We start from the raw sequence: 26,841 nt of genomic DNA, 5'->3' as shown, positions 1-26,841 counted from the left end.
TCTCATTTAACTTATAAAGATTTTATTACTTGGGTTAAATAGAACACTTTTTTTAGACCGGTTTTTAAAAATCTTTGTAGCATTAAGCCTGTATACTCCATTCTGTTTCATAAAATTTTGCAAAATAAGGGACTCTGGTAACTTGTGTCTCTCTTTTCTCTGTTCTTTGTCTTAAGATCTTTTCCAACCAAAACAATTCTGTGATTCTTTGAGGGACATGGTTTAGTGATAGACTTGTCAAAGTTAGGTTCGTGGTTTGACTCGATCTTAAAGGTCTTTTCTAACCAAACTGATTCTATGATAGGAAGGGTCAGTAATAGTGTTCTACAAAGAACGTCAGTCATTCCTATTGTATTCATGTGAGTCACTAGCCATGTTGATTATGTTATTAGGAGAACTGATAGCAGAACACAGGAGAAATGTTTGGCCAGCAGGATGAAGGAATTCAGGAATCTCCTCTGCTCTTCTCCTCTCTGGTGGGACCTCACTTGCAGTATGCATTTAGTTATGGGGCCCTGTCATGGTTTAGGCCCATCAGGGAACAAAGACCATGATTAGCCTCGAGTACCGAAGAGGCTGAGAATTGCCCAAGGGCAGGGAGAGCTTAATTGCCGCTTAAGGTTCAGGACAAAACAGACCAGACTACTCGGCTTGGGGAAGAAAACAGAAAAAAATAATTTAATGCAACATCAACTAAAACATACCCCCAAAACCCAAAACATAACCAAAATGAAACGACACAGAGTAATACATCAATGCAGAGTCCAACCAGCCTTTTTAAGAACACCTTCTTGCCACACCTCCCCTCTTCCCGGCTCAGAGCCCTGACCCCGGTGGTTTTACCCTGTCCCCCCCTGAACAGTTCGGGGGACAGGCAGTGGGGGTTTCAGTTAGTCTGTTCCCAATAGCTTCTGCCGTTTGTCCCTCCTCAGGACGGGTGAACTCCACACCAGTCCTCCCTGCAAGTCCATGGAGTAACTCACATGCATGGCAGACCTGCACTTATTCCAAAGGCTGCATCCTCTCTGCCTCTCGTGTGGGGCTGCTCTGCAACATAACGTGCAGGCTCTCCAACACGGCCTGGGCCATGGTCGTCTCCCCACACAGTCCCTCGCCCGTCCGGGCTCACTCACACGGAGCTGCTGGTAACTCTCAGTCCTGCCATGGATCTCCATAGGGTTGCAGGGGCACAGCTTGCATTCTCGCCACGGCTTGCAGAGGAGTCTCTGGTCTACTGCTTCTCCTTCCTTCCTCCTTCTCTGGCTGAAGGGTCCACGTGGTCGCCTCCATCTTGTATCACTCTTACACCTCCTGCCTCGCATTCCGAATTCCCGTCCCCTAAATAGTGATCGCAGAGGCGCCAGATTGGCCCAGCCGAGCCGGAGGTGGGTCTGAACCCAGGAGCCGGGGGAGAGTCCGCAAACTCTTTACCGGGTCTTCACTGCAACCTGCTCCCCCTGTTACTAAGCCAAAAGCTGCTCCTTGCTAAACCAGAACAGGCCCTCAGCATAAGAAAGACTTAGACTTGTTTGAATCAGTCCATGAAAATGGTCAGAAGGCTCCAACACCTCTCCTGTGATGACAGACCAAGGGTTGTCGCTTCTGAAGTAGAGAAGGCTCAGGGGAGACCTTGCTGCAGTGTTTCAATAGTTAAAGGGAGGTTTACAAGAAAGACATGGGCTTTTTACCAGAGACAAGAGCCAACAGTTTTAAACTGAAGGAGGCTAGATTTGGACTAAACATAAGGAAGAATTTTTCATGATGAGAGTGATGAAACTAGAACAAGTTGCCCAGAGAAGCTGTGGATACTCCATTGAAGGTGTTCAAGGTCAGGTTGGAAGAGGCTTTGAGCAACTTGATCAACTGAAAGATGTCCCTGCCATTGGTAGAAGGACTGGACATGATGGATTTTTAAAGATCCCTTCTGACCCAAACCATTCTATGATTTAAGCTCAGATTGTTTTTATTTTTTAAAATAAGCTTTATTCTCTCCCGTTTTCTTTGGCTTGATATTTATCTTGAAACCAAAAATTATTACCGTACAACAAGATTGTGTTTCATTGTATTTACACTAGAGTAAAAAATAATCTTTATAAATATAAATTGTAAGTGGCATACTATAATTAAATTGTGTTATTCACAGCCTTTATTTAAATGATTAAACAGATTGTAAGCAGTGGGAAAAATGAAACAATATTTCAGCAAGATGTTCTGGCAAACATTTACGTGTTTGTGTAAATTAATATTATGTTAGATTCAATATATCTTTTACCATTTCCTTGCCAGAGTCAGAATTTTACCAGTGAGTATTTTAAATATTTTATAATTGCAGCAGATGCAGTTCTGCTAATTTTCTGGCATACATAAGGTGCAAGTGAAGATCCTTGTCACTGCATTGCCTGAATGACTCAGTCCTAGCAAGGATAACTTGAGATTCTGGAAACTTAGCACAGTGACAAGCAGGATGTGTACCTCTTGGACTAGAAATCCTAACTTTTTTTTTCTCAAAAATGTTGTGCAACACTTATGAAATATTTTGTAGGAAAAATATTGTACTGTGGGAATTAATCTCATTTTAGACACACAATGATATTCCATAGTCTATGTTTAGACCTTAAATAAATGAATTGCTTTGAAGGAGTGCTGACCAGTTAAATTACCTCTTTGTTAAAAGGAAATTGATTTGCTCATTCATCTGAAAAAAAACAAGATCCCTTTGAAAGATCAGTGGGGTCACGTTGTCTTTTTGCTTTACAGAGAACAATACCAGCATGTAAGAATGCTTCCAGGAAACAATAAAAGTATGTGTGTTTTTCTTTGTGAACTTTTTTTTTCATCTTTCTTCAACAATTGAATATGCATTCCTCACCTCCCACTTGAATAGCAGATACTTCTTTAATGTAAGCAGAGTATATTTTACAAAGTTTCATCCCATGGATATTTGAGAAATACAATGCACCAATTAGAGGTGTATTCTCTCACTCTTCAAAGCATAGTTAAGTAGAGAATTCTGCACGTATTGCATATTTCTTGAAATGGTGTGTAATATTCTTTTCACTGCTTTCAGTTCTTTGGATAAAAATAGAGAAATTACAGTAAGCGTTGCTTAGTTTTTTCAAAATTTGCAACCTGTGGACTATGAGCAGTCTACAGGTAGAGCACTGGTCCTCTCAATAGTGTAATTATGAGTTGTGAGTCAGGGGTAGGACACTGTAGCTTTTGCTTTCCTCTAATGATTTGAAATACAGCGTATTTTGGAAGATATTACATTGAAAAAATCTAGATTTACTTGTTTGCTTATCTTTGTATTTTTACTTTGTTGAAAATACATTACTGTTTATAAAACCAATAGTTTTTTGATTTAAATGCACAGATTTCAGTTATTCATATTTTCTAAATGCAACTGTATGCTTTTAGAAAGGGGTAGAATGTGCTTGCTCTGTACACTCTGCAGTTGTCTGATGTTGTATACTAGTTATCCTTACTTTTTAACATTTATATTAACATATCTAACTTTTTAACTGTGTAGGCCTCTTGCACATTTAAACCATCCAATGACACGACTCTACCAACTGATGCTCTTTCCTAGGTAAAAGCTTCCTCAAACTGAGAGACTTCTGCCTCAGGAACATGCTACATTTTCTAAATGTATATGGGATTTTTGGATTTTATCATGAAGGAATGTGCTTGCCAGCAGCTCTGTATTGTCATCCTCTTTGTCATAGTTTTCTGTGGATATGACATGACAGACAAAAAGTTTTGGTTTCTATTGCATCAGTTTAATGGCACTGAAAGTTAAGTTAACCTTAAAGCTTTTGGCTGGCCAGAGTCTACCAGAGGCTGTCAAGAAGGTCGATTTTTAGGCTCCAGTGCAGTTTCAGACCTGTTTACTTGAATGTTAATGTGTTTTTTAAATTGTGTTAAGCTGAGCAAACATAATTAAAAACATACATGCTGGACTGAGTGAAGGCCAGGGCCAAGGCATATTGCACCCTATTTAAATTGGTCAGTCAAGCTCCCCAGAGTTGTTTTATGTAGCTGTTTGTGTTGCTGCCTTCATTCCTGCTTCATGTCCTAGCAGTGCTCTCCAGTACTGGTTGTTTTAACTCTAGTTTTTTCTTAAGCAAATCAATCTGACTAACACACAAATTCCTGCACATTTTTTGCTCAATACGGTGTCAGTCTGTTTATCCCATCTGTCCATGATTCTGTAAAATATTGCCTTGTAACTCTTGGAGGTGATTTTGCTGTGTACTTTTTGTTTATCGAAACCGATTTTGGAGGGGACACACATTTGTCTTTAACTGAACTGAGATGAATTGTTGCTTATCTTAACAAGAAAACAAAATGTGTTTGAGTCTTTTTTGCAAAGAAGATCGCATCCTAGCTGATACGTGAGGTGTCACGTGTATGTGAGTGTAAGGAGAAACCCATCAGAGAAGCATTACGCTACCTGAACAGGGTTCTTGTGCTGGCAACGTGAGGGCCTTAGCACTGTTTAAAAGCATTATTTGTCTCTGGTTCATTTTCTTTAGCTTATGACCAGTCATCAGATGCTGATACTTTTTTTATATAGGGACTGTGATATTTTTTCACTTTTGCTTGATGAAAAAGTGGTGCTGCAGCATTAACCAGTGGTTGAGAACTCACTTTTAGACATTTATTGAACTAATAGTATTTTATTCACTGTACCAAAAACGTATTGAGTTACTGTAGTCAATGGAACAGTCTATAGTGAGCTTTTAATGCTAAAACAAACTGTACTGAGATTAAAATACCAGAACTATCAAGTATGTCTTGTCTGTAGCTTGACTTAATCTAATAAAACGTAAAACATTTATTTTCATGCTGCTTCACCTTCTGATCTAGATAGAGGAGGTCTTAAGAGTAGCAGTGTCAGTATTACCCTCAGTACTGATGTTTTATGTCATTTTACATTTCGTTAGTCTACATAACCTGAGGAATGAAGAGCTAAACCCAAGAGTTCTGTAGTATTTTACAACTGGAGTCTGAGAAGATCATTTAGAAGAATCTCTCTTATATCAGTAACTAAGCTACAGCAAATTAAATCAGCTTATTAAGGCCTTGGGCGGATGTATTGGGAACAACTCCAAAGTGTTATCTGGACTTCAGAGAACTTTGAGGGTTTTGTTGCTATTTTAAAAATAATTTTCGTGCCTGGAGTAAATATGAAATTACCTGCAATTTTGGGTAAGACTATTGGATCATAGAATCATAGAACGATACGGTTGGAAGGGACCTTTAGAGATCATCTAGTCCAACCCCCTGTGCATAATTATAAAATAACTTACTATATTGTTGCTCTCTAAGAATTAAAAAAAAAGGATGCACCAAAACAGATGCTTCTTTTGGCTTGTGCTACTGGATGGGGTTTTTTTCCCTATCTGCAGGGATGTTGTCTTCATCTAACCACCACAGTAGATCTTTGAGTTGTATGTCCAGTATCTTGTCTTTCTTGCCATGTGGGTATGTATCTGCCCCACACTTGATTTACCACATTACATTTATATGATGAATCCAGGTATTGTTGACAATATCAGCCGTTACTTCAGCTGCATCTGTGCAGAATTTTTTCCTTAAAGTAATAACTGCTTCCAGTTTCTGCTGCCGCTGCCCCTGTTGCATCCCTGTAAGTGTGTCAATGCAAAGAAAATTAAAGGTACACATAAAATCCTTTTTTCTCCATAAATTTGAGTTGTGAAAGTGTGTCTGAAAAAAAATACTCCACCTGGATGAAAGTCTTTTGTCTGAGTCAGTAAGCAAAAGTCTTAAATTTCTGAGATGAGTGATAACTTTAAGCCTTCTACTTGTGGGTACATACCCAGCATAAAAAGACTGTAACATTGAATTTGATAATGTTGAGCCCCATTTACCGAGGTTTAAAGTGGCAAAGGTGTTTTCATCATTTCCTGTTAATAATGTCATAACTCTGGGCACAGAATATTTCTTATAATATTTCAGTGTTTAAAAAGCCAAAAAAAACCCACCCAAAAAACAAAACAAACATCAAAGCCAAACAAGCTCCTCCACCTCTACTTTTCCATAACTTGATTCTCCAGCTTTGCTAATACATTTGTTGCTTAAAGCTTTACAGAAATGTTCCTTCAGATGCAGGTATCCATCAAGAGCAATTTTTGCCCATTAATTAAAATTTGGCAAATCTGAAGTCTTTACTGCAAACATGTAAAAATTAGCTTTAGCCTAACTTTTTCTGCTCCAACTTAATTATACACATCTCTGCCAGCCATATATAAAGTAGGTGTACATATTTGAATATTTAATTTTTACTTTTGTTCTCATGGTAAAGTGAGGGGATTTTGGGCACTGCAATGCTCTTTACTTTGTGGAGGATAAAGTGGGCAAGGGAAGAAGAGAAGCAGTAACCAGGGCTTTTTCTGCTGTATTTGGGAGAGAGCTTGATATCCTAAGAGTTCTTGAACATAACTTTTGACATGCTTCATTTCTGTTAGTCTGTCCCAGTAACGGGGATTAAAATGACTTAACATCATGATATGACACTCCTAAGTATACCAGATTACTAGGCTTTCTCCTAGACCATGAAGTTATTCGTGCTTCCCTTCTGCAGTAAATTATGATTTATAATCCAGAACAGACTCTACAGTAAATATTTTAGAAACTCGGCATTTAGAGACCAGCTGTTTAACTGAGAAGATCATTTAGAAGAATCTCTCTTGTATCAGTAACTAAGCTGCAGCAAATTAAATCATTTGGAATTTTAAGGTGGAACTTTTATTTGGCAATAGTAATGTAGTAAATACAATTTCTAATTTTGAATAAGATTGCTGATGTTTGGAATTATGAAATAATATGAGGTATAATTAGCAAACATTGTATTTAGATTTTCCTGTATTCTTCAGTGTAATGATGTTTGAGGTTATGAGAAGTGTTACAAGGTTATGAAAAAGGCTATAGCCCTCTGTTATCACTGAACTTGAAAATTCACATATTATTAAGATAACATACTTGAAAGTTAACATTTTCATATTGTCATTTTTATTCCACTGTGATCTTTTTTTCATGTGGCACTTTAAAAAATAGCCTAAGGATTTTGAATGCTGGATTTATACAAACAGCAAAGCAAAGCTGGTGACATTGACACTGTACACTAGCTATGCAAGCCTGGGAGCAACTGAAACTGCTTTGACAGCCCCTGTATTCAGCTCACCGGAGCTCTGCAGATTTCTGTGAACTGTAGAAAATAAATTACATTCCCTTCACCTTCAAAATTATGAAACAGTAGTTTGAAAGAGCAAACCAACCTTTCTTTCTCTAAATCTCTGCCTGGTTGCAGCATTGGCCATGTTAGGTTACAGTCTTCAGAGAACATGTAACAGGTTGGAAGCTCTTAATGGAAAAAAACCATAAGATGTCAGACTGTGCACCTTTCATCCATTTTCAGATCCAGCATTTGGTTACATCAGCTTGTGTTTTGTCCTTTTTCTCCTTCAGTTGAAGTAGAGGCTTCCTTGGTGGCAGATGTAGTTGGTCTGTTAGCTTAAAGATGAACTGAAGATTGCAAACGGACAGATCTTGTATATTTTACAGAAGAGTGCTCATGAGCCACAGCAGCTTAAGAGAGGCAGCGACTGTCATCTTCCTTTCTTCTGGACTTCAAGCATGCTGGGAGCCAACTGTTATAGCCAGTGTACAGAGGCAGCTTCTGCCTTGTTTTTTCTGTATCTGCTGGCATGTTTAATGGCTAATTCAGAAAAGAAGTTTACAGTGAGTGGCCCACTGAATTTCCAAAGCATAAAATCTAATGCATGTTGTAGTATTAAAGATGAACGAGTTTGTGGATACTGTATGAAGATGAAAGGCTTTAATAGAGTTTATCATATCATATATTTTAGGTTGGCAATGGTCTGTTTGGGTTAATTTTAACCCTGTCCCTTCTCTCATTGCAATTCTTCCAGAGACTGGATTCTTGTTAACCACATCAAATGTAGGCTGTTTGCCTTCACCTGAAGGACTTTTATGGACTATCCCCATTCTATCATCTTTCTGAAGTTTGTTCAATGTGCAATAGAAGTAATGAAATCTGCATTTTTTTCTTTTTCTGCACTACAATAGCTTGAGCTTTTTAGTTATGTAGAGCCCACTCTACACAGACCCTTGGTTCTTCAATGCATTTCCAGATCCCTGGCTAAATCCATTCAGATTCTCGTCTTCAACATCTCAACAGTACTACCCTCCCGGTTTCCTCTCATAGTGCCTGAGAGCACCATCTTATCTCCTTATACTCAGAACACCCTCTTTGATCCCCTTCCTAGATTTGTTTAATCTTCCCATTTGGGGCAAGAGGCAGAATAATCTGCAGCTGATGTAAGCTATCAGTGTGCTAATTTCCAGAAATAAGTGTATGTCAGTTAGTGTTGCTGCCTTCTAATTTCAAATGATGGAAGAATGTTTTGTGCTTTTCTTCATGTTATGAGCATGAGGTAGATCTTCGTTATCGATTTTCATGAAGATTCTAGAAGCTTGACACTTGTTCTTTTCTAATGTAGTTTACAGTCTTAAGAACTGGTTGTGGTGCAAAAGGATTGACAGATAATATGATACCATAAACTAACTTCGCTAACAAACTTTACTGAAGATCATTCTTTCAAGTTATTTTTGAGATCCCAGCTGTTGAATGTGATATTTGCTGCTGGTTGGTTTGTAGAGTATAATTTTTCTTGGTTTTGTACAGTCTTTCATCAAACATGAAACTATCCAATATTTAGAATAATGCAGCTGTTTATACATTTGTAAATATATTAGTCTACAGCAGTAGAGCTGCCACATGGTAATGTGAATGTGCAGTGGCTTTCTTGAATATAAACATTGTATCTGCTCAGTATGTAGAGATGACAGAAAGACAGAAAATACTGCAGAATCTTTAGAGTGATTGAAGAATCTGGGCTTTAATTTGTGTATATAACTAAATATATGAAAGGTGTGCTTTTTTTTCAAGATGAGTACTTATTTCATTATTATTATGAGACACTTTGCTGCCTCAGTTGCTTGTTAGGTAACCGGTCACAAACGAGAACAAGGACAACAGATTTTGTATGTCAAGTCAGCTGATTTGGCAGTGTCATTGTTATCTCACACAATAACTTGAAAAAGTAGGACATAACAACTCCAAAATGGAGAGTATTGCCTCACCAAGGTGGTGCAGAAAAAGAGGATGAAAATGGAGGCCACCAAGGCTACTGCTCACCTTCTCACACAGCCATGACAACACTGGTGAAGTTAGAAAGAAAGTGGTCATTTCCCTACCACTCTGAGGAACTGCAGAGATAAGACTGTGCAAGACTTCTGCTGATAGGGTCTTGTGCAGGATGGAATCTGAGCAAAGCTACAATAAAACTGGAATGCAAAGTGACATAAAACTTCACAATACTAGCTGAAAGCAAGGGAAACAAAAATATCTCATTGCAGCTCTTCCCCCGATTCCCTGATATCTTCAGAATCACTAAGGATTTTAAAACCTTGGGGGAGCAAGTGAAAGGTAAGGGGACTAAGGTTATTTTCTCTTCCATCCTGTTTACTGTATGCTGTTATCTGTTAGTTTTCCATTACTAAGATTTATGAAGGTTTCCAAAAGGACCTTTGTAGAAGGCACTAAAGCTGAGTCAGTACAAGTGCTCTCCCATAGCTTGAGGTAGACTTTTCACCTTATCCTTCACAGTTACCGATGAGATGGTCTTTGTCTAGGCTGAAGCTCTGTGCATAAAAGTAGAATTTGAAGTCTGTCAAATCCCTTTTTAAAGTCAAAATTTATTTCTAAAGGGTTAAACAATAAACACTAGCTTTAGCAGTATCTAATTATTACTATAAACTTTTTCCAATATAAAATCAAGCTCTTGGGGACAAAACCCCTCAAACTCTTGTTTCAAGAAGTTATATATACCCTAACCAGAGAAATGCTTATGTCCTGCCTGCTTGCAGACTCTTTGTTCTTAAACAGAGAGAAAGGCAATTTCCTGAGTTAACTAAATGACAAAAAGCTCTAGAATAGGTTCAAACTTTTAAAAATGTCATTGCATCATTTTATTATTGCTTCATAGCATAAAGAAAATCCCTACTCAAATAAGTCTACCAGCAAGGTAGATTTTCAACCCCTGCAGCAAGAAATAGCAGCAGATATTTTTTCCAAGAGAGAAATCCAAAAATTTGCCCTGGAAAGCCTAATCTCAACATTTGCCCTTCTGTCAAACTTTTCTGCTGAAAAAATTTATTTTCTGCTTCAGTGCAGGTGGAGTGCAGGGGGTGTTTAGGCACATCCGCTGCTGAGGCAACCATGTGTCACAGGTGCCCTCAATTTCACGACCTGCAGCGTCAGATGAAAGAGCTGCAGAAACCATTAGGAGACTGTGTAGTATTAGAGGGGCAGAGGTGGAGATGGACAGAGGCTTTCACAATCAGGTACTCCACCAGCAACAGGTAATGGGCACCATGGAAAGAAGCAACCAGTGCTTGTTGTGGGGTGTCTCATTGCTGAGAGACACTGAGACATCCACCTGTGGATCAGATAAGGTTTCACAAGAGGTGTGCTGCCTGCCAGGAGCCCAGGTCTGTGATGTAGCTGAGAGAGTGTCATGGCTAACTACTCCTCTTCCATGTGGGTATGAATGTTGTAATGAGACACAGTATCTCCAGAAAAAAAAAGAATTTTAAGACCTTGGGGGAGCAAGTGAAGGGTAGGGGGGCACAGCTTATTTTCTCTTCCATTCTATCCACCAGAAGTAAAGGGGAAGTCACCAATGCAAAAATCAGTCAAGTTAACTCCTGGTTAAGAGATTGGTGCCGGTGGGAAGGTTTTGGTTTTTACGACAACGGATCCTTCTTTGGGGACTATAACTTGATAGGACAGGATGGGATTCATCTCTCTCATAAGGGCACTGGAATATTTGGGAATAGACTAGTCAACTGATCAAGAGGGCTTTAAACTAAACGACTTGGGGGATGAGGGGGAGAAGTAACATAGAACAAGTCATCCTCTTTAGCAGGGAAAGAGGGCAGGACAGGGAATGCCATGATAAATGCCCCTCATCCTCACACCGTGTTGAGATACAGAAGACTGATCGCCCTGAGGGAGAGCCAAACCAGGGATGATCCTTCTGCATCCATCCAGGGAAACCTATGTGTTTGAGTAAGCCCCTGCGCTGCCTCTACACCAATGCACGCAGCCTGGGGAATAAGCAGGAGGAACTGGAGATGTGGGTGCGGATGCAGGGCTACGACCTCATTGCGGTCACAGAGACGTGGTGGGACAGCTCCCATGACTGGAGCACAGCCATGGAGGGCTATGGATTGTTCAGAAAGGACAGGCCAACAAGGCGTGGAGGTGGAGTTGCTCCCCAAGTGAGAGAGCAATTAATGTGCATTGATTGAGCTCTGCCTGGGTGGGGATGAGGACCAGGTAAAGTGCTTATAGGTGAAAATTAAGGGGCGGGGTAAGGTAGGTGATACTGTTGTAGGAGTTTGCTACAGGCCACCTGATCAGGAAGAGGAAGTGGATGAGGCCTTCTACAGTTGAGAGCTGCCTCACAGTCACAATCCCTGGTCCTCATGGGGAACTTCAGCCTCCCTGATATTTGCTGGCAAAGCCACACAGCCAAGCACATGCAGTCCAGGAGGTTCCTAATGACAACAACTTCCGGTCACAGATGATTGAGGAACTAACGAGGAGGGGTGTGCTGCTGGAGCTGGTGCTGACAAATAGGGGGCGTCTGGTTGGGGATGTGAAAGTTGGAGGCAACCTCGGCTGCAGTGACCATGAGATGAATGAGTTCAAGATCCTGTGTGGAAGAGGCAGGACACAAAGCAGGACCATGACCCTGGATCTCGGGTGAGTTGACTTTGGCCTCTGCCAAGACCTGCTTGGACAGATCTCACGTGGTAAGATCCTAGATGGTAGAAGTGCCCAAGAGAGCTGGTCAGTCTTCAAGCACCACTTCCTCCAAGCCCATGATCAGTGTGTAGGAAAGCAGGAAAAGAAGGCAGGAGGCCTCCATGGATGAGCAAGGATCTCCTGGGACAACTCAGGAAGAAAGCAGCCATCTATGAGAGGCAGAAACAGGGCCTGACTTCCTGGGAAGAGTGATGACAGAGGATGCAGAGAACGCTGAACTACTGAATGCTTTCTTTGCTTCAGTCTTTATAGCTAAGGCCAACCCTCAGGAAGCCCAGTCCAGCAAGGATAGTAGGATAGTCCTACAACAGGGGACCTGCCCTGGGTGGAAGAGGAAGAGGTAAAAAGATTTGTTGGCCAAGTTTAAGGCTCATAAGTCAATGGATCCTGATGGTATGCATCTGAGAGTGCTGAGTGAACTGGCTGATGTGATTGCTAAGTCGCTCTCCATCATTTTCGAACATTCATGGAGGACAGGTGAGATGCCTGATTCCTGATGGGAAATCCTGTTTGACCAACCTGATAGCCTTCTATGAGTGCATAACCAGCTGGCTAGATGAGGGGAGAGCAGCAGATGTCATCTACCTTCAGCAAGGCTTTTGACACTGTCTCCCATAACATCCTCATCAGAAAGCTCAGGCAGTGTGGCTTGGATGAGTGGACAGTGAGGTGGATTGAGAACTGGCTGAATGACAGAACCCAGAGGGTGGTGATCAATGGCACAGAATTGAGTTGTGGCCAGTGGAGTTCCACAGGGATTGGTTCTGGGGCCTGTCTTGTTCAATATCTTCATCAACAACCTGGATGAGGGGACAGATTGTACCCTTAGCAAGTTCCCTAATGACACCAAACTGGGAGAACTGGCTGATTCCCCAGAAGGCTGTGCATTCATTCTTTGGGATCTCAGCTGGCTTGAGAGGTGGGCAGAGAGGAACCTCATGAGGTTCAACAAGTACAAGTGTCCTGCATCTGTGAAGGAACAACCACATGCACCAGTACAGGCTGGGGATTTACCTACTGGGGAGCAACTCTGTAGAGAGAGACCTGGGAGTCCTGATTGATAATAAACTAAACATGAGCCAGCAATGTGCCCTCATGGCCAAGAAGGCAAATGGCATCCTGGAATGCATCAAGAAGAGTTTGGCCATCAGGTTGAGGGAGGTTCTTCTCCCCCTCTACTCTGCCCTGGTGAGGCCTCATCTGGAATTGTATGTCCAGTTCTGGGCTCCTCAGCTCAAGAGGGACAGAGAACTTCTGCAGAGAGTCCTGCACAGGGCCAACAAGACGATCAGGGAATTGGAACATCTTCCTTATGAGGAAAGTCTGCGGAAACTGGAGCTGTTCAGTCTAGAGAAGAGGGGACTGAGGGGAGATCTTATTAATATTTCTAAGTATCTAAATGGTGGATGTCAGGAGGCTGGGGCATCCCTTTTTTTCTATTGTAGCTAGTAACAGGACAAGGGGTAATGGGATGAAGCTGGAACAGAAAAAGTTCCGTTTAAACATAAGAAAAAAACTATTTTACTGTTCAGGTGAGGGAGCAGTGGAACAGGCTGCCCAGAGGGAGGGTGTGGAGTCTCCTTCCTTGGAGGTCTTCAAAACCTGCCTGGACACATTCCTATACGACCTGATCTAAGTGGACTTGCTTCTGCAGGGGAGTTGGACTAGATGATCTCTAAAGGGCCCTTCCAATTCCTAACATTCTAAGAAAAAAAAACCCCACCATTCATTTTCACATGAATTGTATCCATATCTTGATTCCCTTGGAAATTCTGCACCTCTAAACCCCTTGGATTCTTCTATTTCCTCTGTCTATAAGGCTGTCTGGGCACTAGTAACTGCACTGGGAAGCCAATGTAGCAATAGAAGTTCTGAGATAGTCCCACATCATATGTTTGTGTGGAGCCGCTTTTTTGCTTGGTAACAGGAAGGGAACTGCAGTGCTGCGCACATAAGGAGTTCTCAGAATATCTCCCGGCTCTGAGGTGGTCCACCTTACACCTCTGCCATCACTATTTAAGACGGGAAATCTGCAGCGAAAGAGGAGGTGTAGGAGTGGTACATGATGGAGGTGACCATGTGGACCCCACAGTCTGAGAAGAAGGAAGGATGGAGGAACACCAGATTAGAGACTTCCCTGCAACCTATGGAGGGCAATGACAGGACTGAGAGCCACCAGCAGCTCTGGGTTTGTGTGCCTGGACAGGCAGGAGACTGTGTGAGGAGGCGGCCACGGCACAGGCTATGCTGGAGAGCCTGCAGGGACCACACAGGAGGCGGATAGGAGCTGCAACCCTCGGGATGATCGTACGTCAGAGTGACCTGTGCAGGACAGCCCAGCCTGTGAGGAGTCTGCCGAGAGAGGAGACAAGTGGCAGGAGTCATCAGGACAGGACTGACTCAAATCCTCATTTCCTGCCTCCCTGAGTTGTTCAGGGAGGAAGGAGGTACAAAGGAGGCAGACATCGGAATTGGGATCTTGAGCCCAGGAAGAGGGGAGCAGTGGAGGACAGGTGGTCTTAAAGGCCTAGTTGTGCTCTTCATCATCATGCCACTCTCTTGTTTTCTGGTTTTGGTTGGTGGTGGATTAAATTAATTTTTGTTTTCTTCCCCAGTTTGAATAGTCTTGTTTGCTTTGTCTGGGAGCATAAGTGGCAAGTGAGCCCTCCCAGTCCTTAGGGGATTCCAAAGGCCCTCAGTACTTTTCTACTCTTCTTCCCCTTGGGAGGGGGAGGAGTGAACAAGTAGTTGATTGTGGTCCTCTGTTCATGGGACCCAACAAGTCCCAAGAAGGTACTGGGCATGAAGGAGTGCTTGCCCTTCCTGAATATATGTGCCCAACATACAGTCTCAGTTTCCCAACCCGTTGTGCCTGGCATATTTGTATACCAGTGTATGCTTTGTGAGATGAAAGGTCTGGCGTGGAGCCATCTGGATGGGATGACACATGCACAGAAGAGACCTCCTAGAAGGTTCACTGTGCTACCAGCTGCAGCCTCGTGCTGAGTCCCCTGTCTGTCCTGGTGACATAAACCAACATGTGCTCTTCCCAGCTGCATGACCTGATAAGCTTCTCGTGTCTGATCTCACAAGTGGAGATGCTTGCTCATGCAACTCGTTCTGGTTCCCTCCATCAGATAAAGGTGAGAGGCTGGGGAGCATAGCAGCTAGAAAGTGCTTTTAAGTACATGTAAGGTAGAGTTGGTTTGTGCCACTATAATACCTGGTATTGTATGGAACTATTCATTGTTGATCTCTTAAGTGTCATTTTAAAAATGGGTGTTTAAAAGAGTCTGCTTAGTAGAACTGTTAAGATGTGGCCATGGTAATTCCATTGTTCATGTGCATTTGTCTTGCTAGGACAGACAGGTGCTGTTTACACCCACCTACACAAGCACAAGTGCTTCAAGAATATTTTTACATTATCTTCTTTAAGTAGAAGTTAAACTGATGTCTGCTTTCTGGAGTGCTTTTGAAGAATTTTGCCTCCTTGGTTAAGAATTTTAGTTTGATTCTATTGTGTTTTGAAATCACTTCTAATTTCTAATTCATGGAAATTAATGTTCATCCCTGTATGCTAAGACAGGTGGATATTGGCCATTTTTTTTCTTTTCTGTATGATCAAAGAGTAATGAAGATATTTGCACAAGGAGATGACACAATTTATCAGGTAAATAATCTGTAAAGAATTGGGAATTTCTGTGTATTTACCTAGAAGGATGTCAGCAATTCATGAATAAGAGTTTACAGGCCCTATGTACTTCTTCACATGCGTGCTTATGATGCTGTAGCTCTGAGTTAATTCATCTAGGAAAAAGAATTTTATAGAGTAACTGAAATATTGTTTGTTCTTTGTAGGCTGTGAAGCATGTTACAGAATCATACAAGTGGATGAAGGGGAAAGGAAAAAGTGCCATTGATAGCTAGGATAGCAACATGGGAAATACAACCACCAAATTCCGCAAAGCTCTTATAAACGGAGATGAAAACTTGGCCTGCCAAATCTATGAGAGCAACCCTCAACTAAAAGAAACTCTTGATCCAAATACGTCTTACGGAGAAACGTACCAGCACAATACTCCACTTCATTATGCTGCTAGGCATGGAATGAACCGTATACTGGGGTAGGTATGATTTAAAGTTTTGCTGGGGTTTGAAATACTGACCTGAGAAATGCAGGAGTGTCAGCCAGGTTATAAATATCGTATGTGTGTGTGTGCTGCAGACACAGGATTTGTAACATGAGCAAGTAGTGATAGAAAACATGCAAAGTAGTCTGTAATCACAGACTGGTATAATGGGGCTTAATTCTGTTTTTAGTATCTTTGTTTCTTCCTTGTAAAATTAGTCTTGGACAGTTTTAGTTTGCTTACTGAATACTCCTAGACCATGTTTCTGAAAATAGTGACAGGTTCCACCATTGATGAATTTTGCCAGTTTAAAATAATTTGTCAAGCTGTACCTAATGGATACCATATTGATTGTATCTACACCCAGATGACACAATGTAGGTTTATTCTTGTGATATTCAAGCAGCTTTTATTTTACATTTTGGATAATAACAGTGAACATTAGTGTCTCCATAATGAGTAAGCTTATTATTGCCACAGTCAATATGTATGGCAATCCTTAATGTTACCTACTTCCATTCTTCTGTATTTTTGTCAGTGCTCTCAAATCAATTCAAGAGTAACATCTTTAATTGCAGGTACAAGCTGTTTCTGGTCTAGTATTTCATGAAGCTAGTACTGAACAGACATTGCCAAACCCCTTCTTCAGTAGGTAGTAAGTTAAGAGAGAATTTTATAAATGTCCTCTTCCTTATGTCAGGAAACAGAATGGGAATATATACTGAACTATGTTCTTGTTAATATTCTCCTAATCTCTGTGTGTGTATCTACTGATGAGCCTGTGATATTCACAGGGTTTGTTTTCTCCCTCATATGGTGTAGCTTTACTAGCTGTCTGCCTCCCACCATAAATTCTTCCTCAGTGTTTTAGATTTATATCACAGTTTTTTATACTTTGTAACTTCTCATCTTGATTTTTGCTAAATATTTTTCTCTTCTCTCCCATGTATTCTATGTTCTGTTCTTAACTAATATTTTCATTTCATCGCTGAATCTTTTTTTTGTTTTTTAACATTCCCCAACTTCTCCCCATTTCTGATTCTAGAATCATAGGGGAAAAAACCCTAAACTTAATTTAAAATAGCATCCAGCGTGTATTTACATTTTATGTGTATTTTTTTCTCTGAAATTTTCAAGTTATTTCTCTCAAGAAAATTTCTTCTAAGAAAATGTAGCCTCATTGGAATAATGACACATTAAATTCTTTGCACATGTGAAAGGAAATGGAGTTGTAATTACTGACTTCTGAGCAATCCATTAATCAATTCATATTGTACCATTATGTTGAGATCTCAAGTAATTACTTTGTTTTTTAAAAAAGATAATTTAGAAATGACATTTTGCTACTGACAAAATGCATCTATGTCTCATAGGACAACTGAGATTTATTTTGCACATATTGCAAACAAATAATTCTTTTTTCTGAGTCCAAGGTTTGCGGTATATTTTTTGCCAGTATGCATAGTGAAGCTGCTACAGTCTTTCTGAAAACCCGGACTGTTAGAATAGTTGCTGTTGCTAGGAGTAATTTGCTGAGGTTGTTTTACTGTTTACTTTTTTTTGCCGGCTTTTTAAGAGATTTGTTCAGAACTCTTCTTTAAGACATGCTGCACAAAAGTGCATCCTTTTTATCTGAACATATTGGTAAGAGTGAATAAAAACTAGACTTACAACGTGTCTTTTTGCAAAGTTGACAGTAGAAATGGCACAAGTTACTTCCAGTTAAGCCTCTTCCTTTTGATAAAGAAAGTCTGCATATGGCCGATATTCAATAAGTTTACTATTAAAGTAGACGTGTCAATTTATTGATGAGGTGCAGTAGCTAAAAATAAATACATTTTAATCTGGTTTTGAGATAAATTAGCAATTATGAGATGTCCATAATACTGTAGTGTTTTATATTTATCTCTTCATTAAACATTTCAGATATTTGGGAATCTGTAAGTTGTAACTCAAACTCTAGATGTTACTTGTGTATATGCTATATGTATACTATACCTTTGAATTTTTCTTTATAGGCTGATATTTATATTATTGTAGGTGGGTATGTACTGACATATGTATTACAGTTTATTATGTGAAATTTTCTCAAAATAAGAGTCGCGCAGTGCAGTTGTCAGTACACTTTTTGCATTACAGAATACATTGAGAGGAAGGATATTATGGGATGTTTAGGATTACCAAATACTGAGGCAAAGGAGCAAACTCCCTGTTACCGGATGTGTGGCTGGTGGTGACTGTCCAAAGACATGGTGAAAGCACAGGCACCAAGTTTGCAATGAGAGGGGGTTGGGGACATCCTGGTACAATGATCTCAGAAGTGAAGAAAACAAAAATCTTGATAAGAATTGAAAGGGTCATGAAGCAAAACTCCTGACCTAGACAAACTGAATAATCCAGCATGAAGTCTACTGGCAGATACTTAGGCCTATGAAACTTTATCAATTATTTTGTACTGCACACTTGTTTTACAGCAGTTATCTGAGAGTCATCCCTCTGTTGCACCTTTCATCCAGCATTTACAGCCCAGAAACTGGGTTTTTGTTTATAACCAAGCTGTGAAAATTTAAAAATTTGCTGTTAATTTCTTTTTTCTTCAGAAGATTCAGCAAGAATGTGTTAAAATTCTAGGATTATTTCTATGATAATTTTTCATGGTTATCATAGAAATCTTTGGTATATTAGAAATATTGAAATAAAAAATGGAAAATAGACATTTCATTAATAAATAACTTTGGTTTGGTCTGCAGCCCTAAACAGTGTTTACCTAACAGATCAGTCAGAGCATTTAATAAAACCAAAAATTGCTAGTCACAGCCAATTAGCACAAACAAAAATTTTCCAAGCACTGCTTGAAGTTGCCAGAAGTTATTACATAGTGCTCAGCTGTTTTCTGTTCTCAAACCACAATGTTTCTCTGGCCATATCCAATCACCACAATCTTCTCTTAAACTATCTTCTCTTAAACTGTATTTCTAATTATTTTCCCCAGTGACAAGACTCCGCTCTGTGTGTGTTTGTGTATGGAGGTCTAAGTACCAGCAACTGAAGTAGGGATGACACAAAGGGTCGCAGTGCCAACAGCTAGAGAGAGCAGAGTGCATGCATGTCAATACATATATCAGTATGTAATGGTTAGTGACTGTCAAGCTGCAATAGCCAGTAAGTAGGATAGAAGTGGCCTGGGAGTCATGTTTTGAATAAACCTTAAGTAAGGTCAGCAAGAAGGTCTGTTTGAGGCAACTAGGGTTGAGAGGATCAAGGGGCCAGGTACTAGTAGTGTCTAAAGCTAGTTACTGGGGACCTTCAGTACATGTATGTGCAATGTAATGGGAAGGTCACCCAGGCATAAAAGGCATCCAAGGCCAGTTACTGAATAAATCAACTTTTTTTATATGCATATTTTTCCTACTAGCAGACCTTCATCCTTCTTGTCTAGAGAGGGGAACAGAGCGAGGCCAGCGGTGGTTTGTGGTCATGCAAGTGATAAGTGTTTCTGTTCATATGTACCTGTGTGGACCACCATGTATATATGTATTGCATATGTATGCCTATGTGTGCATCTATTGGGAATGCAGCCCAGTCCTTCTGCTGGCTGGCCCTGGGGACATCGAGCCACAGCAGCCCTGCCTTCCATGGACTACCATCTTTGCCAACCCGTAACAGTCTGAGGCCTTTTATTAAAAACAGAAAAGTACAAAGAGAAAATATATACCTTGAAATCCATTTTGGAAGTAAAGAAATAAGTACCATGTCCAGTTCTGGGCTCCCCAGTTCAAGAGTAATAGAGAACTTCTGGAGAGAGTCCAGTGGAGGGCTACCAAGATGATGGAGGGACTGGAACATCTCTCTTATGAGGAAAGTTTGCGAGACCTGAGGCTGTTTAGCCTTGAGAAGACTGAAAGAGGACCTTACCAACACTTAGAGCTGCTTACGGGGCAAGTGTTGTCGAGAGAATGGGGTGAGTCTTTTTATCTGGAGTGCCACTGACAGGACATGGGGTAATAGGCGAAGCTGGAACACAGGATGTTCCACTTGAACATAAAGTTTGTGAACATAAGTTTTGTCTTCTTCACTTTTACTTTACATTATCTTTGGATCTGTCCTCCAGAGTTCAATTGTATCCCTTTGCCAATCCTCCATATTGTCCCTTTTGTTTTTTTGTTTTGTACTGAGCCAAACATTACTGTCTTATCTACAGAAGGTCATACTTAATCATAGCTGATACAAAACCAGAGAAACTTTTCAACTTTTTTTGCATCTTTTTACTAGAGAGAATAGCAAGTTTTTTTATTGATGCATATTTGTGTCAGACCTTTCTTAGATGTCTTTAGGTGATGGGCTACTACATTAATGAGAGTCTGTCCAGAACTGGAACTCAGACCCAGGTGCTGACATATCTTTAAACACTTTCATAGCCATCTGGAAACAAGTCATTTGAGGAAAACATGTATGAAATGGCAGCAATACAGTGAAAAAGATTGTAAGGCTTTTTAGAGCCAGTTTAGGAGAGAATGAAGACAGTGCTTGCATTGTAGGCAGTATTTTTGTACTGAACATTACATTAAGTCCATAAGTGAAATAAGCTCAGAAAAGCATAGGTTGGCAGAGTCAAAGATTTCTATTTGACCCTTAGGTTGCTCCAAGTAAAAGACATGATTCATATGTGCCATAGTCAAGAACTGATTCTCAAATTGTTGTTTTTCTCTGAAAAACAGCAGAAATTGTTTGAGTATGTAGGAAATTAATTTAACCCATTTTGCCAGATGTACTATACTTGGTAGGAGTCATATGAATGGGAATAAATGAGGGGCATCTCTGTTGAGGAAAAAATGTGGAATTGGAGGCCAGAGTGGAGTACTTGACGTAAGAGATCTTGAAATGTCTGTGAAAACCAAATTTTGGAAGGAAAAATTGGCTCCTCACAGACTTCTATCAGCAGTGGAGACGGTGTCATTGACAGCCTTTCAGATGCTTCCTTTGCTGTCAGTCCAAATCACTACTGGTATAACCTTGCTCTTTAATATAGCAGGTTATTACAAGTGTTAGTGGGAATTCTGGTAGTGCTAGTAACAGTTCTTAGGCAAGGGGTTAATTTAATTTAAGGCTTACAAAAAGTCAGGATGTGATAGTTTGTGTTTTTTCTTTGATAAATGGTTAATAATCTGTTAGCAGATTCTTTATCTTGGAAAAGAGTTAGTCACCGTTTCCTGCTTAGATTTCTACTGCATGCAGGAGATTCCTGGGCTTTAAGAGAAGCTCAGGAATCTTAATGGAACAGAGAAGAAACTGTGAGTACTAATAAAGACTTTTCTAGCATTATATAATGAATAAAAATATCAATAATTACTTCACTAGATGTGGCTTTCAACATCAGGTAAATAATAATACTCTTCACAACATTATTTAAACCAGCTCAGACTTCTATACAGCTGTACACTGCAGCTGTTTTCTTGTAATACATTCAAGAGAAAAAAATGAGTTAATGAAAACTTTGAGTTAATGCAATGATCATGATTATTCACGGTTTAATGCATCAGTATTTACCTAGTGTGTTGAAAGTGGAATGATTCAATAATTGTATGTATCAATTCATTGTATGTGAGGTTTAAATTACTGGGTAACAGGGCTTGCCTCTTCATATATTGCTGTAGCTCATGGCTTACCCAGTACTTCTCTTAATGCTCAGAAAGCTAAGAGCTTTAGGTTTATGTCTGCACTGGATTTGGCAGTATAACTTTTTTGTAATAGAAAGGTAGTCTTACACAGACTTGCTACCTAACCAAAGGACCAGAAGGAATGTTGTGAAAGGGACCAACCCAGTGCAGGTTAGTTTACCTTGTTGCTGCAACTCACCTTTTTCTAGGACCTTACTTGTCTTGCTTGAAGCCATAGTGCAATTTGCTGTGTAATTTATATATTTTACGTAAGTGCTTTACATACAAAAATCTGAAAGTTTCACTGTCTTTGAGCAAATTCAGATTTTCTTAAATCTCCATCAGTCAGAACTACATTTATAATTTTATTTTATACTAGTTTTTATATCGGTTTTATTTTTCTATACGTAAGTACATGTGTATGCATATATATATATATATCTGTAGCATTTGTTTAAAGAGGGAAAGAGACTGTAAATATGGTGACTTCCAAGTTCCAGACATGAAAGATTTTATTAAAACCTGAAGAAATGTTTGTGTTAGTGTTAATCTGTTAATGGAGCGAGAGAATGTGACAGTAGTTTATTATTCAAGTTCACAGCCTTGTCAGTCTCTAGCTGCTTTTCTGCAAATACAGATAGTAGTAGGTGTGTTACAGCCCTTTCTTTTTGTTAGTCTTCTCAGCACTTTTTTTAATGCTTTTGTCACCTCAAATTTGAATTCTGCAAAGAGCTTGAAGCAAAATCTGGAAACTGTAACTAGATTAAAGTCTAGCTGCCTTGTGGTTAAGTGCTATTCATAGAATCATAGAATGGTAGGGTTGGAAGGGACCTTTAGAGATCATCTAGTCCATCCCCCCTTGCAGAAGCAGGTTCACCTAGATCAGGTCACACAGGAACATGTCCAGGCAGGTCTTGAAGACCTCCAATGAAGAAGACTCCAGAACCCCTCTGGGGAGCCTGTTCCACTGCTCCATCACCCTCACAGTAAAATAGTTTTTTCTTCTATTTAAGTGTATATTTTCACTCTATCAGTACATTTCTGGGCAAAATTTAACATTTTTACCTCTGAAGTTGTGAGGCAAATTGCAGGGGTCTATAGCACTGCTCTGTGAAAGTCTTACTTTTTTTTACCAAAAACAGTAAAAATGGATACATGTTGAATAATGAATTTATAGATGTGAAATAGACTAATTTACCCTTTTTTTGGATACCGTTAATCTTCTCTGAACTTGAAGTCATGGGTTGAGCTGGCAATCTTTAAACACTTTAATAGCCATCTGGAAACAAGTCATTTGGGGAAAACATGTATGAAATGGCAGCAATAGAGTGAAAAAGATTGTAAGGCTTTTTAGAGCCAGTTTAGGAGAGAATGAAGACAGTGTTGACGTCCCCTTACACACAAGAGCTCATTCTTTGACTTTTGGAAGAGATTAAGGTGAGAAAAAATACTGTGGCACTTGGAAGACCATTTATGTGTCCAGAGTGAGGTACTGGTTGCCTTTCACAGCTCCCATTTTGTCACATACCCATTTATTAGACACAAAGGTTGAGTGACAGGCAAGGAGAACAAGTAATCAAACCAAATTTTCCCCCAAACCCAACAGCATTTTTTAGAAATGCTACAAAATTGTCCTTGAAAATTTGCATATGGTTCTTACAGAAGTGTTTAACATATTTAGAGACATTTAGACAATTTTAATAGAATCATAGAATCACAGAATATTAGGGGTTGGAAAGGACATTTGGAGATAACCTAGTCCAACCCGCCTGGGCTTGGAGGAAGTGGTGCTTGAAGATTGACCAGCTCTCTTGGGCACTTCTGCCATCTAGGATCTTACCACGTGAGATCTGTCCAAGCAGGTCTTGGAAGAGGCCAAAGTCAGCTCACCTGAGATCCAGGGTCATGGTCCTGCTTTGTGTCCTGCCTCTTCCACACAGGATCTTGAACTCTACTATCTCACGGTCACTGCAGCCGAGGTTGCCTCCAACTTTCACATCCCCAACCAGACCCCCCCTATTTGTCAGCACCAGCTCCAGCAGCACACCCCTCCTCGTTAGTTCCTCAATCATCTGTGACCGGAAGTTGTTGTCAACAATCATTAGGAACCTCCTGGACTGCATGTGCTTGGCTGAATGGCTTCAACAGCAAATATCAGGGAGGCTGAAGTTCCCCATGAGGACCAGGGATTGTGACTGTGAGGCAGCTCTCAACTGTTTGTAGAAGGCCTCATCCACTTCCTCTTCCTGATCAGGTGGCCTGTAGCAAACTCCTACAACAGTATCACCTACCTTACCCCGCCCCTTAATTTTCACCTATAAGCACTTTACCTGGTCCTCATCCCCACCCAGGCAGAGCTCAATCAATGCACATTAATTGCTCTCTCACTTGGGGAGCAACTCCACCTCCACGCCTTGTTGGCCTGTCCTTTCTGAACAATCCATAGCCCTCCATGGCTGTGCTCCAGTCATGGGAGCTGTCCCACCACATCTCTGTGACCGCAATGAGGTCGTAGCCCTGCATCCGCACGCACATATCCAGTTCCTCCTGCTTATTCCCCAGGCTGCGTGCATTGGTGTAGAGGCAGCGCAGGGGCTTACTCTAACACATAGGTTTCCCTGGATGGATGCAGAAGGATCATCCCTGGTTTGGCTCTCCCTCAGGGCGATCAGTCTTCTGTATCTCAACACGGTGTGAGGATGAGGGGCATTTATTATGGCATTCCCTGTCCTGCCCTCTTTCCCTGCTAAAGAGGATGGCTTATTCTATGTTACTTCTCCCCCTCATCCCCCAAGTCGTTTAGTTTAAAGCCCTCTTGATCAGTTGACTAGTCTATTCCCAAATATTCCAGTGCCCTTATGAGAGAGATGAATCCCATCCTGTCCTATCAAGTTATAGTCCCCAAAGAAGGATCCGTTGTCGTAAAAACCAAAACCTTCCCACCGGCACCAATCTCTTAACCAGAGTTAACTTGACTGATTTTTGCATTGGTGACTTCCCCTTTACTTCTGGTGGATAGAATGGAAGAGAAAATAAGCTGTGCCCCCCTACCCTTCACTTGCTCCCCCAAGGTCTTAAAATTCTTTTTTTTTCTGGAGATACTGTGTCTCATTACAACATTCATACCCACATGGAAGAGGAGTAGTTAGCCATGACACTCTCTCAGCTACATCACAGACCTGGGCTCCTGGCAGGCAGCATACCTCTTGTGAGACCTTATCTGATCTACAGGTGGATGTCTCAGTGTCTCTCAGCAATGAGAACACCCCACAACAAGCACTGGTTGCTTCTTTCCATGGTGCCCATTACCTGTTGCTGGTGGAGTACCTGATTGTGAAAGCCTCTGTCCATCTCCACCTCTGCCCCTCTAATACTACACAGTCTCCTAATGGTTTCTGCAGCTCTTTCATCTGACGCTGCAGGTCGTGAAATTGAGGGCACCTGTGACACATGGTTGCCTCAGCAGCGGATGTGCCTAAACACCCCCTGCACTCCACCTGCACTGAAGCAGAAAATAAATTTTTTCAGCAGAAAAGTTTGACAGAAGGGCAAATGTTGAGATTAGGCTTTCCAGGGCAAATTTTTGGATTTCTCTCTTGGAAAAAATATCTGCTGCTATTTCTTGCTGCAGGGGTTGAAAATCTACCTTGCTGGTAGACTTATTTGAGTAGGGATTTTCTTTATGCTATGAAGCAATAATAAAATGATGCAATGACATTTTTAAAAGTTTGAACCTATTCTAGAGCTTTTTGTCATTTAGTTAACTCAGGAAATTGCCTTTCTCTCTGTTTAAGAACAAAGAGTCTGCAAGCAGGCAGGACACAAGCATTTCTCTGGTTAGGGTATATATAACTTCTTGAAACAAGAGTTTGAGGGGTTTTGTCCCCAAGAGCTTGATTTTATATTGGAAAAAGTTTATAGTAATAATTAGATACTGCTAAAGCTAGTGTTTATTGTTTAACCCTTTAGAAATAAATTTTGACTTTAAAAAGGGATTTGACAGACTTCAAATTCTACTTTTATGCACAGAGCTTCAGCCTAGACAAAGACCATCTCATCGGTAACTGTGAAGGATAAGGTGAAAAGTCTACCTCAAGCTATGGGAGAGCACTTGTACTGACTCAGCTTTAGTGCCTTCTACAAAGGTCCTTTTGGAAACCTTCATAAATCTTAGTAATGGAAAACTAATAGATAACAGCAGTCATATAGGGATGAAATCCTCATAGATTGGGGTTATTAAAGAGAATTTTGGCAGAGTTATTGGGAAAAATAATATTAAAGTTTTTTTAAAAAGGGATGGAGTTAAATAGAGGCAGGATAGTGTGTTTAATTAATACCGTTCAGGTAACCTTGCAGAGGGTAGGAATATTTTTTTTTGCATGTAATATACTGTTTTTTAAGAAAAGATGTCTAATATATGGCTTTCACAGATCACCACAAAAACATTGTGCTATTCTGAGGTCAGATGCACTGTAACCTGATGCAGGAGTGAATCACATGCTTTGAAATACCACAGCTTGGAATTCCACACAATAAAGAGCTAAATATTGAAAATAAAAATGTACATAATAACATTATCAAGCCTAGAAGATAGTGATAAAATAGCTGACGTTGCTAGAGAAACTTCATCTGGTTTGGAAGGAGACAAAGAAGGTCCTCTTGGAATTGAAAAACTCAAAGTCCTGGGTCAATGTCATATAGAAACCAGATAGTTCTTCACTGAATTTTAAAGTAATGTTTCGCTTTGAATTAGAAAAATAGCAGGAATCAGTATGTTGACTATAAAGCAACTCCAAGTGGAAAGAAAGAATGTGATTAACAAAGGACTGTTCTGACATTCAAAATACGCAGGTCTAATCAGTACAGGTATCCCACATGTTATGCAGTGTAAGTGCAAACTTTGAAACAGAGTTGTGGAAGACAAAGTCCACCTTCTTTGCAATACTGAATTGTTCATTAGCTCTCTACAGTGAGCTTGGTGCTATGTCTTTGTGCCATTTGGAGCCTTTAGCACTTCCTCAGTTGTGTGTCCTTCTGGACCGCAGCCCACTGTGGTGATTGCAGAAGAGATCTGTCTCCTTTATCATTCTTTCTTCTCATTCCACAGCAAAGT

General features: G+C 40.4%; 1 protein-coding gene across 4 annotated transcripts in view; it reads left to right on the top strand.

Moving 5' to 3' along the window:
• Positions 1 to 26,841, top strand: part of ANKIB1 (ankyrin repeat and IBR domain containing 1) — a 410,605-nt gene that overhangs the window by 26,672 nt on the left and 357,092 nt on the right. For all 4 annotated transcript variants that reach the window (XM_061996267.1, XM_061996268.1, XM_061996266.1 and 1 more), the window contains exon 2: positions 15,800 to 16,065. In XM_061996267.1, coding sequence (XP_061852251.1) covers positions 15,878 to 16,065 — 188 coding nt within the window. In that variant the 5' untranslated portion in view covers positions 15,800 to 15,877. The remainder of the gene's footprint in view (positions 1 to 15,799; positions 16,066 to 26,841) is intronic.

The sequence above is a fragment of the Colius striatus genome, chromosome 5, assembly GCF_028858725.1.
Source record: "Colius striatus isolate bColStr4 chromosome 5, bColStr4.1.hap1, whole genome shotgun sequence".
In the NCBI taxonomy this organism is placed as follows: domain Eukaryota; kingdom Metazoa; phylum Chordata; class Aves; order Coliiformes; family Coliidae; genus Colius; species Colius striatus.
This window is presented reverse-complemented; position numbering and strand designations above follow the sequence as displayed.